At 51.9% G+C, this 23,996-nt stretch overlaps 2 protein-coding genes across 4 annotated transcripts in view; one reads left to right on the plus strand and one right to left on the minus strand.

Moving 5' to 3' along the window:
- Window positions 1-1,823: 1,823 nt before the first annotated feature.
- LOC121500933 (basic proline-rich protein-like) lies at window positions 1,824-3,416 on the minus strand. Its single transcript, XM_041773025.1, has 3 exons — window positions 3,163-3,416; window positions 2,337-3,039; window positions 1,824-2,248 (listed from the first exon to the last, which is right to left on the minus strand). Exons 1-3 carry the CDS (start codon window positions 3,414-3,416, stop codon window positions 2,114-2,116), a joined length of 1,092 nt encoding a protein of 363 aa, XP_041628959.1. The 3' UTR covers window positions 1,824-2,113.
- The window catches only part of SSBP3 (single stranded DNA binding protein 3), a 164,738-nt gene continuing 143,785 nt past the window's right edge, over window positions 3,044-23,996 (plus strand). For 2 of the 3 annotated variants that reach the window (XM_041770775.1, XM_041770779.1), the window contains exons 1-4: window positions 3,044-3,470; window positions 4,364-4,436; window positions 4,675-4,736; window positions 7,394-7,478. In XM_041770775.1, coding sequence (XP_041626709.1) covers window positions 3,415-3,470; window positions 4,364-4,436; window positions 4,675-4,736; window positions 7,394-7,478 — 276 coding nt within the window. In that variant the 5' untranslated portion in view covers window positions 3,044-3,414. The remainder of the gene's footprint in view (window positions 3,471-4,363; window positions 4,437-4,674; window positions 4,737-7,393; window positions 7,479-23,996) is intronic. The other variant, XM_041770777.1, reaches the window with a different exon arrangement.

A 23,996-nucleotide genomic window follows, 5' to 3' on the forward strand; every position in this document is an offset into this window, starting at 1 on the left:
TGGTACGCACACTGAATGTTGATAATGCACACAAGTATCGAACCTGCGCCGGGTGGTGGAGACACACAGATGACTCAGAGTTAGTTCCTCTCCCTGCCTGGTCTGGTAGAGGAGACAGACAGTAAACAACTGGCTACAACAATAGGCAGAATGAACAGAGAGCCACTATGGAGGTTCAAGCAAAATGAGACCAAGCAGGGGGACAGAGGAGTTTTCTCCAGGAGTGAAGAGCAAAGAGGTTTTGGAAGAGATGCACAGCATAGGAGGCGATGTTAGCCTTCTATGGTCAAAGGGGGATGTTGAGGTAGAAGGCATTCCAGGTAGAGATACCAGGCCAAAAGATGTGTGGTCTAGGGAAGGTGGAGCTGGGGGTGGGGGGTTCAGTGGGGGGAAAGGTGGGTTGCGGTTTTGAATGCTGTTCTTGGGTGTTTGGACTGGCTTCTGATAGGACTGCATCTTGGATCATTGTATGCACACCTGGTTGGGGCTGCGGAGTGGTCCTGCTTTCAGGAGCCTGTCAACTCCCTTCTTTCTAGCAGGCTGGGGGGCTCCCTGTTTTTTCTCTCTGGGTCCCCTCACTGACTCTTTTAGCTTCACCACAAGCCTTCTGTGTCAAGGCCTAGCAAAGGGCAGACCACAAGGACAGAGTACCTGGCACAGGTTCCCTGAATGCCACTTCTCTTCTCCTGCTACATATGCTCTGAAAGAAGGTCTTTTATTCCAGGGTGGGGGGTGGGGGTGGGGAAAGAAAACTATAGAAGGGAAAAATCAGCATCCTAGAACATCAAATTCTCAAGAGAGGTTAAAGATCTTCTAACCCTCCTTTCCCATTTGACATGTAAGGAAAATGATGCCCAGACAGATAGATTTGCGCCGCAGTCCCGGTGCTGATAGGGCATGGCCAACTTGGTAGATGCTGCCATCATAGAGCTAGAGAAGGGCAGTGTTTTCCTTTAGCCAGGACCCGATGGATACTCACGATACTCCATAATTCGTGGGCCTTGCAGACCCAAGATGAGTCAGGCTTCTTGTGAGTCAGTCTGTTGACAAGCCATCCCTGGCCATTCCTAGCCCATCAAAAATAGAAGTCCAGGGGAAGGGGATGAACAGGCCAATTTAATTAGCGTGGGCTCTAAGGTACCTTAAGTTAGCCCTATTAAATTAAACCGCCTAGGGGAAAAAATAACTGTAATTATTTCCTTCTCTCCCCTATCGTTGTATTTCAACTCCCTCCCAACATCCATGCTTCTCATTCACAAAACAACCTCTCAACTAGGGGCTAGCCTACGGACAGCCATAGACTGGGGTTCAGTATTTCCCTTTATCTGTCACCTTCCCCTGCGATCTCTAGGTCCCAGCAGAGAACAGAGTGCGTCCATTGGCATCCGTAGGGCCTGGCTGTATTCTAATTTAGGGAGACTGTTACACGGAGTAGAACATTATTCCAAAAATGCACCGAGTCTCCTTCCTGAACCAATGCAGATCGGTTTGCTGCGGGGCATTTCTTTTAAAAGCCCCTTTTCTCTTTTCAATAGATCAAAATAGGCAAACTTTAATGGTAGGAGATTATTCTTTATTTTGTAGAAATTTAGTTCTGAGTTTTCCTACTTGAAACGTGTTTTCCCCAGGACACTGACCTATCCTTTAATTGTTTGGTGCGAGGCATGTTAGGGGGAGGGGCGTTACTTGTTTATTGGAACAGCGCAGTTAAAAAAAAAAAAAATCAACCTAGGCTAACAGTTTCAAGGCTCCCCTAAAGATGTATCCAAACAGGCAGCCAATCAGCGCTTACACAGCTTTTTCTGCTTGACTCTTTTAAAGAGACAGTGCCGACAATGTTTTATCACACTTAAAGAGAACCGCGCTCTAAACGCAGTCTGAAAATGGGGGAGTCTTCCCCTATTTCGCCGGTTCCTGGTCTAATAAGGGACTCATCGTGTGTACTCGGGGTTCTCAGAGTGGGCAGAGAGGAGTCAGCGGCAAATAGCTGGGTCACTCTGCCACCCCCCCCCCCCCATTTCCCATTGTACACCTGGGTCACTGACAATGGAAGCTTCCCCTCCCCCCAAGCCTGACTCTCATCCCCCCCCCCCCCTCCCCAATTTAGCTCCATTTATTTGAAGTTTGCAGATTCCTGTGGCGCGCATTCCACGTTGCAGGGCGCCCAGGTGACGCCCCCGTACCCCGCCCGCAGCGGCACGGTCTCCCGTGGAGAGGCCGACGGGCTAAGTTGCCGGGGCTGGCCGACCTGGGAAATTTGGGAGCTCTCAGTCTTCCCTTGTCTTAGCGCAAGTCCCCCGTCCCCTCCCCCAGGCTCCCCAAAGCACGCCAAGGACCTTCTTCGCGCGGCTCCACTTTGGGGCTTTCCAAAGTATTTTAATGATGTAGTAAAGGAGCCGCCGCGCGCCTCGGCGCCGGATCGAGCCGCCCAGCTCGCAGCGTGGAGCCCCGGGCCGGGCGCTCGGGCGGCGCACTGGGCAAGAGGGAGGGCCGGGGGGCGGGGGGGCGGGGCGGCGGGGGAGCGGCCGGGAGAGTGGGGAGGGGGTCGGGGTCGGAACCCGGCGCGGGGGGCGGGGGGAGGGGGAGATAAGGGCCGGGCCGGCGCGGGCCGGGCGGGGGGAGGCGAGGGGCCGATAAGGGAGAGGGACGTGGCGGGAGGCAGCCGGCGGCGCTCCGCTGAGGGGTCCGCGCCCCCTCCCCTCCGCCGCTGCCGCAGCGCCCCCCGCCCCCTCCGGCGGCCCCCGCCGCGGCCGGGCCCGGCCCCCTCCCGCACCTACGGGGAGGAGAGGCGCGCGCCCCCGCGCCCCCCGCGGCCCCGCGCCCCCCGCGCCCCCCGCGCCCCCCGGCGCGGCCGCAGCAGCAGGGGCCGCGGCTCGGCGGAGGCGGCCGCAGCGGGGACTGCCTGGGCCGGGCGCTGCCGGGGCGTCCCTCCCGGGCCGCCGGGCCCGCCCCCGCGCGCCGATTGGCCGGAGCGCCCGTCCGTCGCGGGCCGCCGACGCCCGCCCCGCTTCCTCGCCCGGGCAGCCACGTTCGGTTGCGCTCCAAGTAGACCAGCGGCAGCGGCGGCGGCAGCGGTGCCGGAGGCGCGGAGGGCGGCGCAGGCGGAGCCGGGCGGGCGGGCGCGCGAGCGAGCGAGCCGGCGGGCGGCGGGCGAGCGGCGGCGGCGGCGGCGGCGGCGGCAGCTCGGGCCGAGCCGGCGCGGGAGGAGTTCCAGGGCGATGGGGCCGCGGCCGGGGCTGACGCTTTGACAGCTGGAAAGAGCGCGGAGCCAGCGCCGGGGGGGAGGGAGGGGAGCGCGGCGAGGAGAGCGCGAGCGGGCGAGCGAGCGAGGCCGGGGAGGGGGCCGGGAGCGAGGGGGCAGCTCGGGAGCGGCGGCGGCGGCGGCGGGGCTCGGCGCCCTCTTCCCTGCAGACCATGTTTGCCAAAGGCAAAGGCTCGGCGGTGCCCTCGGACGGGCAGGCTCGGGAAAAGTAAGCCGCGTTCTGCTCCAAGTGGCCGCGCCGTCGCGGGGCTGCGGGCGGCGGGCGGCAGGTGGGCGGCGGGCGGCGGGCGGCGGGCGGGCGGCGGGCGGCGGGCGGGCGGCGGGGCTGCTGCGCCCCGGGGCCGGCGCCGTCCGCGGGCGGCGTGGGAGCGAGCCCATTGTTGGAGGCGCCGGGGGCCCGGGGGGGCCCGGCCGCCGGGTGGGCGAGGTCCCGAGCGCGCGAGCCCGCACTTGGCCCGGCGGGCGCGGGCAGGGGGCGCGTGGCTCCGCGGCTCCGCGGCCCCGCGGCTCCCGCAGCCCCGGAGGCTCCTTTTGTCCGTCCGCCCGCGGCGTGAGGACTGCGAGCCGGGGGCTTTGTTCGGCCGGGAGCGCTCCGCCGTGCCCGCCCTCGGCCTCGGGGCGCCGCGCTGGGCAGGGACGGCGGCGCCGGCCGGGCCCGGGGCTCGGGGGCCCGTCGCCGCGTGGGGGCGGGGGAGCGGGGAGCGGGGAGGTGGGGAGTGGGCAGGGCGGCGCGGTGCTGCCCCCTCCGGCGCGCCCCGCGCCCCGCGCCCCGCGCCCCGCAGCCCGGGACCCGGTCTCCGCGGACCCTCGGGGCCGGGGCACACGGTGGCGGCCGGCGGGGTCGGCGGGCTCGCGAGTCGGAGACACCCGGCCGGGCTCGCCCCGGTGCCGGCTGGAAGTTCAAGTTTGGGGCTCGGGCAGCGCGTCCTCCGGCACGCACCGGCGCGCACCCCCGCCCCGGGCGCCCTCCGGCCGGCAGCCCCCCCCCCCCCCGGGCCGCGTGGGGCCGCGCACACGGGCTGGGAGCCGGCGGCGAGGTCGGGGCGAGCGCCGCGGGCGACCTGACGCCGGCCCCCTCCTGTGCCCCCGCCCGCCTTCCAGGTTAGCTTTATACGTCTACGAGTACTTACTGCACGTAGGAGCACAGAAATCTGCACAGACTTTCTTGTCGGAGGTGAGTGCCGCTACCCCCACCCCCGTCCAGTTTCTTGACACCCCCTCTTCCCCACTATTCTTAGAGCCTTTGTTTTCAGGAGCAGCCACTGTGGCCACCATTTTGAATTTTTATCACCTTTTGGCATTTATTGTTAGTTGGTCCTCACAGCCTTTTGGCTATTCCCCCCCCCCCCCCAAGCCCCCAGCCCGCCCGTCCTCTCTGCTCCCCTAAGCGGTGTCTGCTCTCTGCTTTCCAGATTCGATGGGAAAAAAACATCACATTGGGAGAACCGCCTGGGTTTTTGCACTCGTGGTGGTGGTAAGTTTCTGTGGTAGTTTTGCGTGTGTGTGTTTGGTTTTGTTCTGAGACCTGGGTCCCCGGTGAACAAAGACCGGAGGCCTGGAGCAGACCCCCGTGTCTTAGCTCTCAGGCTTGGCACAGAACGGGGCACCTCTGGGCGCTCTGACCCGGGCTGGCGAAGGAGCAAAAGAAGACGGGAGGCTGGTGCCTAAAGTTTTTGCCTTCTCTTTGCCCTCCTGTTGAGAACCTACTAAACCGTGTTTAGTGTTTACGAAGAAACTCCTCTACTTTTCTGTCTCTCTCTGGGGCACCAGGCAGGGGCTTGAGAAAACCTGGAAGGATTTTTTTTTTTTTTTTTGGTCAATTTTGCATGCTGCTTTAATTAGGGGGAGTGGGAGTGGGGGTGGGGTGGGGGGGATAGGATACCAGGTCTGTTTTACAACTGGCCTGTCCCTTCCTTTTTCTTCTGTGAGCTCAACCCTGGAGAGAGCAAACCCGCTGGGGCCTTTCCCAGGCACCCTGAGGAAAAGCAAGAAGGGGCTGCCACTTCCTTTAAAGATACTGATTCAGACTGACTGGATCTTCCTCTCCTCTGTGGGCCCTCCTCCCCAGCCCCCTCCCCCCCAAGCATCCCTAAAACCACAAAGTTTCATTTTACTGAGAACCTAAACTGCTTGCTGTTGACCTCACGGAGTGCTTGTAGTTGGTAGTTCCTGGCTCTCTCTTATTTGTGGCAGGTAAGGAGGGAGGCTGAGGGTCAGCAGGAGTGAGTCGCTGTGAGCGTAAGACCTGGATGTTTTGCGGGACCGATTGGTGGAGTCTTTGACATCCTTTTGAAAGGGACAAGAAAGCAGAATGGCCTTTGATATTTTGGTGGAGTTCGGAAGGATCAGAGTGCGGTGTCTTGGGATCTTAGAGCGTTTACCTGACCACCGGTTCACATTACTGTTCAAGTCTCTTTGAAATGCAGGGGGATGAAGTATCTGTTCAAACTCGCACAGAGAAAATGAGTTTTTAATTACTTCTGCCAACCTCAGAACTGCAGTGTTGTGGCCTCAGGATTCTACCTGTAGGAGCGGGGGATAGGTTTTCCGTGGGGGTGGTTTGCAGAGGTGGGTGTGCCCGACCTTCATGGTATTTTGCGGAATCTTGGGCTTCGGAGTAAAAGTTCGTGAGAAGGGTCTGGGGAGTTGGTAGTGTTAGAAATCTTTAGTGTGCGGAGGAGTTAATCAAATATGTGCAGCTTCAAGGGACAGAAAGGAATGTTTTTTAGCCTCCCTCTGCAGCTGCTGGAAGCCCCCGATTTGATTTTCTTGTTCTATCCTGTTCTATCCGTAACCCACCCCCTCCCCCCAGGTCTTCTCATGCATTGTCTCAGCTCCCCCTGAACGAGGGGAGTCTGTTGTGCTGGACTTGAGCAGTGGTGGCTCTGAGTGGCTGCGTCTGTTGTCTTGTTGGTTAGAAGTTACTTTGTGCCACCCTGAGCAAATGACAGCTGAGGCTCTCCAGGTGGGAGGAAGGGGTGGCACTGATTCAGAGCCCGTCAGGTCATGGAATTCAGACACCTTGAGTGAGATGGCTTGTCTGATGACTCGCAGAACTAGCTTGTTTGTGATGGGGACAGGAGCACTAGACCAGGCGTCAGACTTCTGCCCTGGTGCCCATTTCCTTCAAGTGGGTTTCCGGCCCTGGGCCTTAGGCTCCTGACCTGGTGAGGGTTTCTACCCTGTATTAATACCAGTGACTACCCCATGTTTGTGTAAGGTGTTACTGGCTCACAGATGGCTTGTATGTCTGTTCTTGTGTAATACAAAGTGTCAGAGCGACTGCACCAAATTTTGGAGGGGGATGAGGCAGAGATATCTAGGCTCTCCTAGAGCTGAGATATCTACCCTCTCCTCCCCCCACTTGCAGGATTGGTGGACAGGTGCCTCTGTGAGGAGGGCTATTTCAACAAGAAAGGACAAGATACTTGGTTGTCTATAACTTCTCCTTTGGCTAATTGATATGCATTCTTTGGGTGGGTGGGTGGGGGATGGTTCTTGCATAAGAATTCCTTGGGGGAGGGCCTGGATGGGAGTAGGGGTGAGATGGGAGAGGTAGGGGGGTGTAGGCCCTGGGCTCTGAGATTAAGAACCTGTAGGTTTCCTTTATTGCCAGGCACCCAGATTGCTCCGTGTATGAATCATAGTCCTGACTTTGACAGTTTAACCTTTTTATGAAATGTAGCCATTTTGGGTGGGGGGGTGGGGGTTGGTAAAAGGAGCACAGATGAAGCAGGCAGGGATTTTTATCCAGATTGCTGCCTATCCTATCTGGGCACCCATGCATAGGTTGTACCACTCTGCCCAAGCTTCAGCTGCCCCTTGCATAAAGTGGGGATAGCCGCCTGCCTTAGAGCACCATGGTCACTGCAAGCAGCGTCCCGGGTGTGAGGCAGCCAGCACTCAGTAGGTGCCTGATCCATGAGAACTAACACTCTTACTACAGATGTGGGGCTTGCCAGAAGAGGTTGGTCCATTTTGTTTTCAAGCCTGAGTTTGCCCAAGGAAGACTGGAAATGTGGGATCGAATCTTTGGGAGACCTAGTGCCTTTAGCACCGTACACTGTGCTCTTGCCGTTGGTACACAAGTGATAATTAGTAACCCGATCTTATTTTATTTTTCGATTGCAGCGTATTTTGGGACCTTTACTGTGCAGCTCCTGAAAGGCGAGACACTTGTGAACATTCGAGTGAAGCAAAAGCCTTTCATGATTACGTGAGTAACAAATTTTTAATCCTGGCAATAATTACAGGGTTGGATAGCTCTAACTTCTTTAGTACCAGAAGCAAATATACAGCCAATTGGCAATGGTCTTTGTTTTCTCCTGGCCTTTCTTTTTGTTCTGCTCACCTCTCTGCTGCCCTTGCTCCGTTCTAACTTGGTGAATGGTGTTTCATAACGTGGTAATTATGCAAAAGAGTGTAGATACCTATCTGGAGGATTAAATGGTGGCGTTCAGGGCTCAGCCATGTGAGGTTGATGTCGAAGTGGACAGTTAGCTGGGAAGGGATTGAGCCTCCTTGGTGTTGGTTTAATTAAAAAATTCACCACCACCACCACCACCACCACAAAAAAAAAGCAAACATGAAACTTGTGTTTTGGAGCAGAAGGAGTGGTTGAGGGAGAGTTTGGTGAAATGGACTCCTTCCTTACTTTCCAGGGAGCAGTCTTTCAAATTGTTTTGGGGTGTGTGTGCATGTGCGTGTGTGTGTGTTTGTGTGTGTTGGAGGGCTCGTGCTGTGCCCACTAAGACCACGTATATTTTGAGGTACTTGGCTGGTCCATAATCTTGTGTTCAAAACGTTCTTGTGAAGATAGTTAATTTCATCACACCATAGCACTTGCTACCCTATCATTCATCCTCTACCTGGATGAGTTTCTTAAGATTTATGAAATGCTTATAAGAGTGATGTCTGCTGCATATCCATCTCCCATGGCAGTCCCCCTCAAAAAAAAAAAAAAAAATTAGACTCCAAACGTAGGTTGGAGTCAGAATTTATGATCAGATGAAACATGATCTGGGGGAGATGGGAAATGGAAGGGGAAGTGTCTGCAGTTCTTCCCGTCCTCCTTCCAGTCTTTGCTTCCAATGGCCTTGTAGATGGGGTGTGTGCATGCATGCGAGCGAGCACATGCACATAAGAAAGAGGTGCTTTATTTGGTCTTGTGCTTTTTCATAAGGTGGGTGGGAATGGGTCTTCAAGCTCTAGAGCATGGAAATTGTTTCTTGAACATTGTCAGAGCTCACCTACCTGGCCAGGCCATGTGTGTCCCCTGCATGCAGAGGTTGAAACTGGCTTAGGACACTAGAACCCATCTGGTTGAGTGTTACAAGTGGTCATATCCCATTACCATGAATGCTTTCATGGTGAAAATTTCTCCTGCACTACGGAGGAGTCAGAAACTCAGCTGGAGGTGCATTGGTTTTGAGAATATTTAATGGGATGAAATTTTGTTATGACTGAAAAGTTAATGCCCTTGAAACAGAATGCTCAGAAAATGGACCAGTCCTTCTGCCCTCTCCAGAGCTGAGAAAGAGAAGCTGGCAAATGGCACTCATGGTCTGGTAAACTTTTAGTAGTAAAAGGTGAGGTGACTGGTTCTCTTGTGATGTGGTTCTTCTGGGAAAATCCGTGGTGATGATCATAGGGTTTCCTGAGCTAGAGGTTGGGGGAGGAGGCTAGGAGGTACATTAGGCATATAAAAATAGTTGGTGAATTTGACCTTTCTACCTAGTAAAAAAAAAAAATCTTGCTTTTTTTTTTTTTCTTTCTTTTTCTTTTAAACATACGGAGAGCGAATTCCTATATGGTCAGTCTTTGCTGTGCAAGTAGTTTCATTTTAGAGTGGGGGTTAGTGGATGTGCCTGTTTGAAGGAAATCTCATGGTAGAGGATGTCTATGCTATCTTTTGCAAGTTGTCAGAGAAGTTTAATAATTTTTAAGTTTGGTTCTCTAGTAAATGATGTAAGATTTCTGGCAGTTTGTGGTTTGTTCTGCCATCTTGAAACAGTATGGGTGGCAGGGAAAGCTTGATGGGTTTGCTTTCAATAATTTGTTAAGGAATGGTGGCATAATTTTGGGGAGAGTACTGAAATTGGTGTAAATGTGTAGAAGATGCTACTAAGCGTTGAAGTCCTACTGATTGAGGCCCAAGATTCACAGATTTGGGGGGGTCAAAACCCTTTCTTCTTACTTTTTATTATTTATTATTTTATTTTATTTCATTAAAAAAATTATTTATTTATTCATGAGAGACACACAGAGAGAGGCAGAGACCTAGGCAGAGGGAGAAGCAGGCTCCTCGCAGGGAGCCCATTGTGGGACTCGATCCCGGATCCTGGGATCATACTCTGAGCCGAAGGCAGAGGCTCAATCTCTGAGCCACCCAGGCATCTCAAAACCCTTTCTTTTTAGATTGGAATTCTCTTGGTGTCACTGGCCTGAGATTGAGGTTGTGTGGGAGCAGGGATGGAGTGATGAATGGAGACAGAGAGGGAACATCTGTATTTTATGGGGTAGCATTGGATTGCAGAGGTGACAGAGGAGCCCCTGGTAAATTAAGAGAAAATTGAGAAAAGGAACGCTCTCTTCTTTTTGTTCTTCTCAAATCTTCCTGTGTTCTTTCCATTCCCATGGCTACCATCTAGTTAGCCCTCATTCCTTCTTGCTAGAATTGCTGTTGTCTCTTTCCGGGCTCCCTTCCTCTTATCTGGAATGCATGCCTCTCTTATCCATTCAAATCCTATTCATCTTTTAACTCCTTGGTGGACTTTGGTGATAGTTTTCTATCACACTCTGGTCACTCCATCTCATTGTCGATGGAAACCATCTATATAGAGTCTTTGCTGACGGCTTTCCGTGTGCCAAGCCCCTGTGCTGGGTGCTTTGGTTTAGTCTTTCATTTCAAGCTGCCAGTGGTCGGGTGAGAGAAGGAGTTGCTAATTCCATTTTTCAGATGAGGAAGCTGAGGCAGAGAGGTTAATTTGCAGCTGAGTGGTAGAATGAGGATCCAGACCCAGGCCATAGCTAATTCCAGAATTGGTGCTCCTAACACTGTCGAGGCTCAGCCCTGCAGGTCCGTAGCAAGTGTCATTTGTTTGTACCTATTCCGACTAATTTCTCTTTTAGGGTTGTCTTTCCAACCACATCTTATTAATTTTTTCCATGCCAGAGCCCATTCATTGATCTACAGAGCTATTCATCTCTGTAGCTCCCACAATACCTTGCACACAGTAGGCATGCGTGCTAATTGAATGAAGGGGTTAAGGAGCTATGGGTGAGGAAAAAATAGGTAATTTGGGGGTCACTGAGTAGCCCGGCTTGGAGCAGCCATTGGAATATTGGAAGATACTCCTTTGGTGATTTCACCTTTGCCGAGTGACCTTGAGCCAGGCGATTCTGATGCTGGTAAACTAGTTACCTTACCTTACCTCTTGTTAATACGAGTGTGCAGTAACTGTCCTTCCATTTGCTGTTGAGGTGATTCAGAGATTCTCCTGGTTTTTGGGGGAGTCTGTGCAGCCCAGGTACCACTCAGGCCTTGGGGGGGTGTAGTGAATATTAAATGCTTTCAGGACAGGGGTGGAGGGGGCTTGCCCAGGTGCTGTGGGACTGAAAGGGTCTTTGGAAAGGACCTCAACTGGGAAGATCCTGGTCTCTGTTCTGGAGAAACAATTTTGTGTTCCTGGCAAATTGCCACCTCTTCTTGATAGCAGTGTCAGGGATCAAGTGATCATGGGTCAAGGCCAGGCTGTGGGGCCTGAAATGAACCAGGTGACTCAGTGGTGAGGGGGCTTAAATTTTCTTTGAATTGGTGAGTTTTTATTTGAGTCACAGTCTACTGCCCCTCACCCCCTCAACACACACCTGACACGTTATTTGTAAGCATGAGTGCCCTGATGTTGACTAGGTGCAACGTGGAGTGTTAGGGCATTTGGTGTAGGAGCGGACTTTTTTTGAAAAATCCGTTTACCTTAAGTCAGAAGAGCTCTGACCCTGGGAGGAGGCTCATAGGGACCCTGCTGTCATTTCCCAGCTCTTCCGTCAGACCAGAGCTGTGGTTCTCAAGGGTATTTGGTAAAAGCCCTTGGGGTTTTTTGGACCCTGTTGTCTAGGTCCTGGCCTTTTGTGGAGTGGACATGCCCAGTGCCACTTGTGTCTCTTACATCCAGTGGTGTCCTAGCCACCTTCTCTGCTCGGTTGTCCTCTAGGGTCAGTGTGGCTGGTAGAAAGAAGTGTCTCTGGCGCCTTCTTGGCTCCCCAGCAGCCCTGTCTCTCCTTGTGGTAGCTAATTGTGTGTTTTCTTCTTGATGGCAAGAAATGAGTGGAGTAGGGAAGAGCCTAAGGCGGCCTCTGAGCTGAAGGTGCTAGAGGGCAGCTGGGCTCCTTGCGCTGCTCACGTCACTACATTTCTCATAGCCCCTTTCAGCACGTGCTTGTGGTTTGGCGTCACGGTGGCCTTACTGGTCAGGTGTTACTAAGTTTCATCCCCATTTCACAGATGAGGAAACCGAGGCCTGGAGTTTAGATAGTTTGTCTAAGGGCATGTAGCTGAGTCGGGGCGGGGGGCGGGCATGGGGATGGGGTGGTAGAGCTTGGGCTAGCTCTTGTTGTTTCAGGTTCTGCTGCTCAGCTTTTGACAGCCCTCATTTGAGAACAGAATTTCGGCTGAATGGAGGAGGAAAGGGGTTTGCAGCTGACCCCAACTGTCTCCTGTACAGAGTCACTGAAGAAATGCATTTAGCAGAATTAGTCTGAAGTTCCTGAGAGGTGATCTACAGAGTCACTGGTGGAAGTGGGACAGGAACTTGGGAAGGGAGTTTGTTATGGTGCAGTGGCCCATGTGGCAGGGAGAATGTGATAAAAGCTCTGGCCTTCCCTTCCAGAAAATACATGTGTCCCCACAAAGGAGACTTTGTACCTAATTTCGGAAGATGTGCAGGCTGCTGCTCCTAAGCCCCAGCCCTCCTGTGATTCTTAGGAAAGAACTGAGAGCATATACTAGACATGAGGTCCCAGAGAGCCCCAGTTTCTATGCTCTGAGGACCTGAGGTCCCTTTCTGTTCTGCTCTTGTGGGGCTGGCTCCCTTGCCCCTGTGCCCCTGCAGCAGGACTCTGCTGACCCCTGACCCCGCTGTGAGCCTGTGTCTCCAGGAGCCTGTGTCTCCAGGCGGTGAGAGGGGATTAGGAAAGTGCCCCAGAGGCCTAGGCGGGGAAGGGAGCTGAGGTATTTGTGGCTCTGTGGCAGGGGTCCAGCGTCCTTGGTGGGTTTGAAATAGCAAAGTGATATTTGAGAGGGCTCTCCTTGGATGTGCTGAGCTGGGGTTCCTGCCAGGCAGGGAGTGTCCAAGCCCGCCAGAACCTTTTGGGGGCAGGGGAAGGCGGAATGAGAGGGGAAGGGCCACGACCTGACTCTGAGGAGCTGGGGAGTGCTCTCCCCAGAGATAAGCCAGCCTAGCCATCTGCCCAGAGGTCCTGGCAAGTTCACAGCAGTTGCCTTTGGCTCTGACCCTTGGCACCCTTGTGTGGCAGATTAAAAAGACAAAATACATACACACAGTTATTTCTTTCCCCACCCGCCTTGGAGCTTAGACTTTGTGTCGCATCCTTTCTTCGGGCTTCTACCCTGTTTGCTGCAATTCCTCTGACCCCAGAGGCTGCCAGACTCTTCTATCGGTGGCTAATTAAACACTAAATGAGTAACTGGAATTGCGTTTTGCCAGAACTCAGGCTGTGCGGCCACCTTAATGGGTTTCAAGTGGCGGCAAGACCCCAAATTGCAAATCCTTGTCCTTTATTTCAAGGTGGGAGGTGGGGCAGTGGCAGAGGCAGGGGGTGGTGGTGGTGCTAGAGTGGGGGGACCCAAACAAAGTTTTTGGCAGTGGTCACTTCATTTGAACTCCAAGACCAGCCGTGTGCACGTCTTTGCATAATGCCATCTTTGTTAGCTACGCATTTGCAAACTTGGACCGAGAGTTAGCTCTGTGCCAGCCAGTGCTCTGAAGGAGCCAGAGACACCCAGCTCTCCCCAGAGTGTCCCTTAGGCTGTCTTAATTTTCCAAGGGAAGCGAGTTCTCTAGTGGAGACCTCAGGCCAGAGCTGCCTTGCCCCCTTCCCCTGACTTTCCTGCCTGTGTGTGTATATATGCCCTTCCCTGCGCATGCGTGTGTGTGTGTGTGTGTGTGTGTGTGTGTGTGTGTGTTTTAAGAGGGAGAAGTGGAGGGGAGGTATGTGCGCTTGAGGGCCTGTCAGCCAAGATAACAGAAATGTTACACTAGCTGTAGCCTTTATAATAGCGTCTAGGGTTTAGAGTATTTAGAAAAATTAATCTTTTTTAGCTTGGTAATAATTTTGACCATGGCACAAGTGCATTAGATGATTCACATAAACTTCTTTAATACATGTTGCTAGGAGCTTACAGCAAATAGACAATAACGATGTGTTTGTTTTTGATTCGCCAGGGTAATGGGGTTTTTCTGGAGCCTTGGTGAGATGAGTTTTAGAGATGTTTCTCTCCCTGTGTTATGCTTTTCTCGGGTCTGCAATCCTCTGCATTTGGAAGGGTTTGGGCTCTGAGTGGTGGTGGGGACGCACACCTAAGTTCCAGGCCTCACCGTCCTCTCCTGGTGGGGTGGATTTGCGGATCCTCTGTTCCTGCCTCTGCGGAGGGTGGAGTGATGATCCCTTTGCATGGTTGTTGAGAGTGAAGTATCCTATACGTCAATTGGTTGTCTGTCTGTGGCTTGTGCTTGGTGAGTTTGTTTACTTTCTCTTTGCGGCTCTAAAGTTGTCCCCCCCAAACTTTTAAAATGATAGGGACAGCAGCGTATTTTTCTGGGAGAGCAAGCCCACCTGTAGGAACTTTTGGAACACTTGAATTTCCCAACAATGCCCTGCAGTGCCTGGGCTCCCCTGATGTGTCATGGGGTCTTTCCCTCCATACCAGCTGTCTTGTCTCATCCCTACAGCCCTGCAAGGGGCAGAGCGGGTAGTCCTGCCACAAGCTGGCCCTGATAAATGCTCCCCTGAGACGTCTGTACCCCTTATCTGTGTGGGGCAGAGGAGTCCTGTCCCAGTCCTGCACAGTGAAGTGGTAAGACCCAGGGGGGCTTGCAACTTGACACCAGCAGAAATCTGGATTCAAGTTTTGGCTCCACACATTTTGTTACTGGGGGAGCCTGCACTTTTCAAGATCTTTTTCTCTCCACTGTGAAAAAAGCACAAGTGTCGTCCTTGCTTATCCTGCCCTGGAGTGGTCTAGAGAAAGGCAGGGAAGGAGGTTAGTTGTGCTCTGATGTGCTGTGATGTACAGGGATGGACAGGGTTGGAGGCTGCTCTGTTGGCGTCTTGTTGTCATCCTTTTTGGTGTGTAGCCTGCCTCACATTTCACTTGACTCTTTAGGCTTGGCGTCCTGAAAAAGGAGCCTTAGGAAGTGAGCTTGGGAAGGGATGTGTCACTGTCGCAGGTCTGTGGGAAGCTGGTGCCGGTGCATTGACTGCTTTCCCTTTGGGCCTCCTGGCCGAGCCTCAGGGAGACATTGGTCATTTGGCTCCCAGACCAGGAGCAGGAGACACCGATGAGTTTTGCAGGGTTGATCCGGTTCACTGACTGAGTGCCTGTTCTGCTCATTGTCTCGTCAAAGAGGCAGATGCAGCCCAGGATGTGATAAGTGCCTAGAAAGCTTCGTGGGAGATGGTCTGGGTCTTCCGAGAGACTGAGATGCAGTCAGGACAGATGGTGGGAGGAGGTAAACAGTCCCACCCTCTCTGGCAGCCGAGAAATGTATTTAACATAAATGTACATAACAAGATTGGAGCTGATGGAACTAGAGGTCACCTCGTCATCTTACAAATGGGTAAACTGAGTTCCGGAGAGGAAAGGTGCCCCACTTGAGGTCACCAGTAGGACTCAAACCTGCAAACCTAATCCGGATCTGGGACTTTTTCCTTTGCCATGTGCTGCCTTGCTTCACTTCAACCTGTGCAAATTCAGGCACGTTAATGAGCCTCTCTGTTTCTCCGTTTCCCTCAGGTGGAAAATGGGGTTGATGAAGTATATCCTCCGTATAAGGTTGTCATAAGGGTTAAATGAACTTATGCACCTGTACGCACCCCCTGACCTGTAATAGGGCTTGGTGCAGCCAGTACACACCATGTACACGTGTGCTATCCTTTTTGTGACCTCACCACGGGGCCTGTATGGATCCTGGCCTTCTCACAACTAAAAGGGAGGCAGCTGGAGAATGGTCTAAGTGTGACAGGTGTATGCCTGTGGGCAGGAAATGTCACTGGCTGCCTCACCTGTTGATTAGTGCTCCAGATCCCTGGATTTGAATCTGCCTTCTTCAAGTACCCTTGAGCAATTGGAGGGTGAGGGTCACACACACACAGCCTCCAGACGAGCCTCCGTGTCTCATCTCATCCAGGGCTCTCCTGGGTGGTACCTGGACTGAGTTGTTCATTCAGTGTCCATTTCCTCTTCTTTTGGCCACATCTCTTGATGCAGGAATCTGGAACTTCCCTGCTGCCCCTTCTGACCCTTTCTCTGGTCCCTGCTTGGTACCACACCACCTGAGGTGGAGTTTTTGCTTCCACCCTGGAACGTGTCTGTCACCACTGGCCCTGCCAGGACCACCCCCATGGGAATACCCTTCCTTTCTTCTTTTCTTTCCACCTCTGGGAACTCTGTGTCTGTATTCACTTGCTACTTGCAGCCCAGAAGGAGAATGATTTGGGTCAAGGCTGTATCTCTCTCTTCCCTTCCCAACTCGTAGATTAAAAGCTCTTGAAGAGCAGGCACTCTTATCTCTACTACCCCGTGTGCCACCCCCCACTCCCGGGGCCTGTTGCAGAGTCTTCAATAAATCCCCACATTGGTGAGTTAGACTTGGGCGTTGAAAAGCGACAAAGGTCTGATCCTTGCCCAGGGATCAAGTATGTTAAATACACGTTTTAACGGAGATGGACAAGTGGTACATGGTAACGCATTGTTTTGCAAACTGTGAGTTGTGACCCATTAGTGCCTTGGGAAATCAGCTTAGTGGGTCATGACTGGCAATTACAAAAAATGAAACAACTGTATCACATGGAGTAAGCATAAGTATCGTTCTGGGAAACTTCTGTGTTCCGTGATCTCTGTGTGCTGGTAAATAAACGTGTGTCCTGGGTTTGCGAAGTAAAATTTGCCTTCTTGTGGGTCTCAGACAAAACTTTGAAAGCCACAAGCCCAGAGGAGGCTGAAGTGGAATCTTGGGATCCCCCATTGGAGTGACTTTGGCCAAATGGGGTCATGACCCTCCAGTAAGGAGGGAAGGATTCCCACCTCCGAGGGTTCTTGAGAGAATTGTTTCCCCACTATGCTTCTTGCTTCCAGGGTGGTGCTTGGTGGTTTCCTTGGTGGCCACCTTTGGTGTTTGTTGCCATATTCTTCATGCAGAGAACACGTAGAAGGTGCTCAGCGGATGCTTGCCAAATGCTGCATAAGCAGTGGCTCCCGCTTGAGGTCGGCAGCTCGTTCCTGCTGGCTGGCCACTGGGCAGCTTCTCCTGCCGGCCCTCCTGTGTGTCTGCGGGTCCAGGTGGCCCCTGTGGGGGGTGTTGTCTGAACATCTTCAGGGCTCAGGCTCTGGCTATGGCAGGAATGTTGAGAATAGGTCTCAGGGCATCACAGCTGACCCAGGCTGGCCCAGCCTCTCAGATTCTCCGTCCCCTCCCGGTGACCGCTGTTTGCACAGCTTCCGAGGCAGGCTTTGTGTCTCCCGCTCTTTGTGTGTTTGGGTGAAGCGCCTGACATTTCACTTCTGTTTCATAGTCCTCTGACCTTAAGAAGCACAGCTGCTCCCTGGGGCCCCCGTCAGAGGTTTTCCTCTGATCGTTCTCTCTGGTCACAAAAGGCCGCTGGAGAGAGCAGGCTGTGGGGTGGCACACCCCGCCCCTGCGGGGATGCTAGCTGCAGCTTGGTGAGCTCTTGGGGTAGGCAGGTGGGGCCTTGCACGCAGGACCCGACCGGGAGAGCCGAGGATGGTGGGCGGGTAGTCCCGGGTGGTTGCTGCGGGCCGCCTCTGTGCGCTTGGTGGTGGGAGCTCAGGCAGTGTCACGGCTGGCCCGCGGGATTTGGACCCGGGTGACCAGAGTTCCGAGTTCTGATTCTTTCAGATGGCCTGGGGTAAGTCATTTGGCCTCTTGGGGCCTTAGTTGGTTCCTCCGTGATAGGAAACACCATGAAGTAAGGCCTGGACTTTTTTTTTTTTCCCCTGCCTCTCAAACATTTTAGAAGCTGGATGAGAGTGTGTGGAAATGGTTTATAAATTGGGGTTCCCCCATTGGGAAGGCTTTCTGAGATGCGAACAGACCATCAGATCGTAGAACATGTATTAAGAAGCAGCCTCTCAGTTTGCAGATGGGGAAACTGAGGCCTGAGTGGGATGGTAGCTCAGCAGGTCTGTGGCCAGATGGACACCTGATGCCCGTGGCAGCGGTTGAGTTGGGAAAGCCTTTACTGGGGAGGCAGGCGCCTCTGGGCCACCCGCTAGGAACTTTGCAGCTCTCTTTGGGTGATGCTGTGGGCTTCGTGGGGCTTCGGCCATCTGCTGAGGGGCAGACGGCCCAGTGGGCAGGCCTGGTGTGGGGCGTGTGCGTGCTGCTCTTCCTTTCTCGCTATCTTTTAGAAGGCTTCCAGTAGCAAGTGTTATCCTCTCTCTGGAGGCCCTTCCTCTTGGCAGCGCCGGCCGCCCGCTGCCCGCCAGCTCCCGCCCCGGGAGCCCGCTTGTGTTACACGGGCCGCCCCGGCCCAGGGCTCTGGTGGCAGGTGTCGCTGCGGATCTCCGGGCTGGTGAGCTGCTGCAGAAGGGATTTTACAGCATGACAGGGAATTTCAGCCCCCACGTTATCTCTGAATTGGCCAATTGATGGTTTCAGCAGAGCATTTCAGCATCGGGGAAGCCAATACAATTTGAGTTAGTTGTGATGGCTGCCACTTTAAATACCGCAGTGAATTTCTGTCAGCGAGCTAATGCGTGGAATAGGGAATTGCAGAAAACTTGATCACCAGAGTGCATCAGTCGATTCTGACCCCAAGCTATAGAAAATGAACTTAAATCTAGTTGACTGTCGCCACATACTTTCTTTGGCATTATTTTGCTAGCAGCATCTTTGTCAAAGGGAACCTGAAGAGAAGAGATGAGGCAAAAATCACGGCGTGGGACTCTGGCCGCCGCTACTTGAGAGGGCCAACGATCTTCCATGGAAGGTTGAGCCATTAGGAGTTGGGGTGGTAGTTTCTTGCTGAGGGATAAGTAACTCAACTTACAGGGTTGTGGCTTAGTAATAACAGATCCCTGGTTTAACGAAGGAAACTCGAGTTTACTGAGCACTTGCTATGTGCCGAGAAAGTGTTCTTATTTAATTCTTGCCCCCTTGGGGCAATGTAGGGGACGTGATCTTCTTCCCCTTTCATGAAGGAAAGAACAGTTGAGAACAGTGAGCAAGTTTAAGTGCTAACTGTATGCCACGCACTGTTCTGAGTCCTTTAGGCTTTATCTCTTGTTCTCCTCCAAATAGTCCCGTGTTAAGTTCTGTTTCCATTTCCTATTTTGCAGAAAAGGAAACGGAGGTAATAGAGAGATCTAGTCATGTTGGAGGTGGACTTAAAAAAAAAAAAGTGCAGGGTGGCTGAGTGGCTCAGTCGCTTAAGTGTCTGCCTCGGCTCAGTCATGTTCCCCGGTGTCCTTGGATCAAGTTCCACCTGGGTCTTCTTGCTCTGTGGGGAGCTGCTTCTCTCTCTGCCACTCCCCTCTCAGTTTGCGCACACATGCGTGTTTTCTCTCTCTTTTTTTCTCTCTCTCAAATACGTAAAATCTTTAGAAAAAGTGCTTTTCACTATCACACCGTGCTGCCTCCCCAGGAATGAGTACCAGATTTGGCATCTTTGCTGCCTAATTAACTGATGCCCCACTGCCCAGGCCAGGGTAGTTTGATACTGGTACTGGGAGGAGTAGTTGGGAATGTGTCCCAAGGGAGATGGGCAAAAACTGAAGCCCTGCCTGTGGGTCTGATGGTTCCTTACTGGGCTGGTTTTCAGTGACCTCGTCCAGGAGGAAGACTTGTTGCTTTAGGCCTGCATGCCCTAATGGGAGAGTTTCCCCATCTCTTCACTTACAAGGTCACTTTTTATTAATCCTGTCACCTCCTGTGGACTCCATGCCTGAAGATATTTCATTGGCAAATAGATTGCATGCATCGAGTCACTATTTTAATGAAGAAATGGGAGAAAGAAGAACTATGGAGTTGCTGATGAGAGCTGCTTTCAGCTCAGGGGATCTAGTGTGAGCAGGCCAGGTTGGTCGAATTCTGGTCAACAGAACACATTGGGAATTTTGGTTCCATTTCAGTTGAGGTAGACTTGATTTTTATTTATTTATTTACCCATGAGAGACACAGAGAGAGGCAGAGACATAGGCAGAGGGAGAAGCAGGGTCCATGCAGGGAGCCCGATGTGGGACTCAATCCCCTGACCCTGGGGTCACACCCTGAGCCAAAGGCAGATGCTCAACCAGACATCCCGAGGTAGGCTTGATTTTTGTTGAGCCTAAAAAAATATCAACCAGGCTTCAGGCTCCAGGAGGGTTTTCAAGGGACCTGGTTAGAGTCCTTTGGCTGGGAACCTGTGGCTTCCATCTGTGCTTTGTCCACCTAACAATGAGGGAGGCTCTTTTTAGGCTTGTTTTGGAATGGCCAGGATTAGGCTTTGTAGAGAGAAGACCCTCGTGTTTCCCCCTGGAGTCAGGAGGGGCACAAGGCAGAGTTATTTCTGGGTCATCCCTCCAAGTTCAGGCTGCTCAAAGCTTTCCTATAGGGAAAGCCCACTTTGGAGGATGGGCGGCCCAAGGCTGATAAGACTCTGTGTGGAAGGTTCCCATCTCCAGAAGATGCTCCTGAGACCTCCAGCCCCCTCCCCCGCAAATAGTTCCCTACTGCTCTCAGCTGGCTTACAGTGGAAGAGATGGATCCCTGGGGCAGAAGTCCTCTTTCACAAACAAACTTCCCCACTTACTGGCAGTGTAACCTTCAACCGAGCATTGTCTTCTCTTTGGGCTTCTGTTTCCTGATTTGTAGCATGGGGGCAGTGAATTCTGAAACAGTGGTGACCGGCATCTGATGCACATTTACCTTGGGCCGGGTGCTGTGCTTGGGTATGATGTTTAGTCCTGGTGAATATTTTTATCCCTTTCTTTGGACAGGTAAACCGAAGCTTAACTGGTGATGAGGTCATTAAATAGGGAAGTCAGGTTTTGAACCCAGAGCCTCTGTCCTAGCCTTCAAACCATCCTGTTACTCTAAGAAACTTTAAGATGACTTTAGGAGTTGGTGGAGACCTTGGGGTAAAAATGCACTTTGAAAGAATTGGATTGTTTCAGAAGAAACCTATAAACGTTTCTTTAAAAAAAAAAAAAAAAAAAAAAGATGTCAGTGACAGTTTGCTTCCCAGTGAGATGAATGCAGATAAACCTATTTTGACTGTTAACTTACTTTGTTGCTTAAAAGCCAGTGACATGTAGCGTTGAATTTATTTTTCTTCACAACGTTTAAGTGTTTGCCACTTCTTGAGTGACGTGTGTGAATTTGGGAATTGCCTGTACTTTGGGAATGTAGGCCGCTGCTCGCATTTCAGGCTTTCGCCTTAGGAGGGACTTGGGGGAAGGTGTGTGCGGGGCTGTAGCTGAGAAGTGGCTCGAGAGCTGTGTGTGTACCTGTGTCTCAAGATGTTGCCGGAGCCAGAGCCTGCTCTGAAGTTGGGGTCACGGTGGAGAACTGATTGCAGGAGTCTTTGTGACTGGAAGCCTAAATATTTATTCTGTTCTGTCCCTAATGAAAACAAATTGTCAACAGTTGTTCAGTAACTGACTAAATTAAAATCTGTAATTAGTCAATTAGATTAAAGAGTTGGCACAACCTGATTGTATCATGCTGGTTAGGTTATTAAGAGAAAGGGTGTGATTTTTAATTACTGAATGCTAATTTTGACAGTTTCAAATAGAAACAGACGTGTTTTTTCCCCCCTTTCCCTAATTCTGAATGGTTTGGAAAGTAAAGACACTCAATGTGTAAATTATGTTTTGTTTTGTTTTGTTTTGTTTTTTTTTGAAGGAAAATAATCAGTGAACACCCTGCCATAGAGTAGGGGGATTTTAGTTAAGAGGCCACATTGGATTTCATTGGATGGGTTAGCTGGAAATCCTTCCTTTCTTCAAGGATGGATGGCCTGGTGTTTGGCAGCTTTGTTTTTGCTTTAAATGAGAAGTTGGATCTCAGCTTCAAGTAGTCATTGAGTTAGAGTTCTTTTTAGGATCCTCCCTCGTTTCTCACTTCATGGGGCTTTTCTGACCAACATCCCAAAAGTGATGGCAGCAGGAGACAGAGTCTAATGAGGAAAGGGCTGTGTATGGGATGTGTGTGGGACTCAGAGACCTCAGCACACGTGAATAACTGCATCTGACTTTTTGTAAAGAATTTTCCCATAGACTAGGCAGCCATGTGAGAGTGACCTAAGTTCTTACTGCTCTGCTTTATGGATGAGGCAAGGTGAGGGTGTAGGAAGGAGGTACCCAGGTGTAGGGTAGCGGGAAGGAGCAGACAGGTGGGTGGCAGTGGGGCTGTGTGCAGGCAGGCATGCCGGAGTTATGGAGTTATGTGGGCCAGATAGGAGAGGGGCTACCTGCTTGGCAGGAAGATGGGGTCAGAAGGTAGGGCCCACTGATTAATTTAGGAGTATAGAAAGCCAGCGGAGAGTATAGGATGAATGGAGTAGGCTGATTTTAAAATGGAGAAAGTCCTCTATTTTTTTCTGGGGGATGCTATCTCATTGCCTCCCCTGCAAACACTGGGATACAGGTTGTAAGCAGTCTTGGAACTGGGGGTGAGATCTGAGCTATTTCTAGACTCCAGCATAGCCTGGATCCTCTCAACTGCTAGAAGAGCCTTCCTATCTCCCTGCCCTCCTCCTCAGCTTCTGGGAGCTCACATGTGGTCAGCCCTGGGGGCTGGGCTGTAAGGCGCTCTGCACATAGGTCATGTTATCTGGAGAGCCTCAAGCTATTGAAGAGGTTCAGGGGCCTTGCCTCTCATTGCCCTGGTCCTGTGGTTAGTGACTGTGGGTTGAGGGTCTAACCCCATTTCCCCAGCCAAGGGGCTGCTGTTTCCTCATGGCCTATTGGGCGTTGTCCCTGTTTTGGAAAGACTACCCCAAACCCTGTACCTCAAGGAACTACCCCGAGTGGTGCTGTTAATGTTGAAGCACAGGCTCTACTTACTGCTTTCTGAGTTTTCCATGATCCATTTGGGAAATACCAGTTGAAATGGCCTTTGGTTTTCAAGGTTTACTATTAAAGCAGCTGGTGATCCATAATGAGTCTTTTTACATTTTTAAAATATTTTTTGTATGTACGTATGTATTTTTTTAAAAAATATTTTATTTATTCATGAGAGACGAGAGAGAGGCAGAGACAGGCAGAGGGAGAAGCAGGCTCCCTGCAGGGAGCCCGATGTGGGACTTGAACCCAGGATCCCAGGATCACGCCCTGAGCCAAAGGCAGATGCTCAACCGCTGAGCCACTCAGATGTCCCTATATGTATTTTTTAAAGATTTTATTTATTTGAGAGAGAAAATGAGCATGAGCAGTGGGGGAGAGGCAGAGAGAGAAGCAGAGTGAGAAGCAGAGTCCCCACTGAGCAGGGAACCTGACTCAGCTCGATCCTAGTACCCCAGGGTCATGACCTGAGCTCAATCCCAGTACCCCAGGATCATGACCTGAGCCGAAGGCAGACACTTAACCAGCTGAGCCACCCGGGTGCCTTCAGAATGAGTCTCTTTTTAAAGGAAGCAATTTTTCAGTTTGGATTTTGAGAAATATATGGGATGCTGGCGAACCAGAGTGTAGAGAACAAGGTGAAGCAGCCTAGGTTCTAATCCTCAGTAGGGCTTTTACTTATAGTATAACCTGTGCCAGTTGCTTAACTGAGCCTCAGGTCCTCATCTGTAAAATGGGTTGCACTCAACCTGCAGTACTGTTTTGGGGTGAGGATGCCAAGCACCTTAGAAGATGCCCAATAGTATTTCTGGAATAAAAGAACGAGAGGCTAAAAAGGTAGCCAGTGCTCTTGGGAAAGTATCCCTGCTTAGGGAGCTGCACCAGGTATGTTTAGACACACAAGTAAATGAGAGGAGCCGAATAAAATGTAGGACATACTTACAAGTGGTGGATTGGTGTGTGTTCTGAATTTGGAATCATTCTTTCAGATTCAGGTTCCACAGCTAAAGTTAAAGAGGTGGTGTGTGTGTGTGTGTGTGTGTGTGTGTGTGTGTGTGTATGTAGTGGCAACCAGAAGAAAGGAAGTGACATTGCTAGGAGAGAGTTTATTTTAAAAGCTTCCCCACTGATAGATTTGTAGTCCTGGGTAAATAGGGAAGCTTGTAAAACTTGATTCATTTTCTTCCTGCAGTCTGTTTTTGCTGGGGAGTGGGGGTGAGGACAGAGCTTCCAAGAGAACCAAGTGCTTTTTGGTTAGAAGTGTTTGTGTGTCCTCAGCACATCGTGTACGAGGCAGAGCAGTGTTCTCACCTCTGCCTCCTACCCTCAAACCATCTTTCCCTTCCCAGGACTGAGTGCCTGTTGCTGAGCTTTGGTCTAGTCTCATCTAGGGATGAGCGAGGACTTCCTGCACTCAGGATGACTTCC

The sequence above is a fragment of the Vulpes lagopus genome, chromosome 10 (assembly GCF_018345385.1).
Source record: "Vulpes lagopus strain Blue_001 chromosome 10, ASM1834538v1, whole genome shotgun sequence".
NCBI lineage: Eukaryota > Metazoa > Chordata > Mammalia > Carnivora > Canidae > Vulpes > Vulpes lagopus.

Bases quoted from the DNA above. Each gene is read 5' to 3' on its own strand.
- LOC121500933 (XM_041773025.1), bottom strand. From the start codon at position 3,416: ATGGTCTGCAGGGAAGAGGGCGCCGAGCCCCGCCGCCGCCGCCGCCGC. The intron at 3,040-3,162 runs GCCGCCGCTCGC...GTCTACTTGGAG, and splicing joins CTGCCGCCGCCGCCGCCGCC to CGCAACCGAACGTGGCTGCC. The intron at 2,249-2,336 runs GTCCTTGGCGTG...CAAATTTCCCAG, and splicing joins AGTGGAGCCGCGCGAAGAAG to GTCGGCCAGCCCCGGCAACT.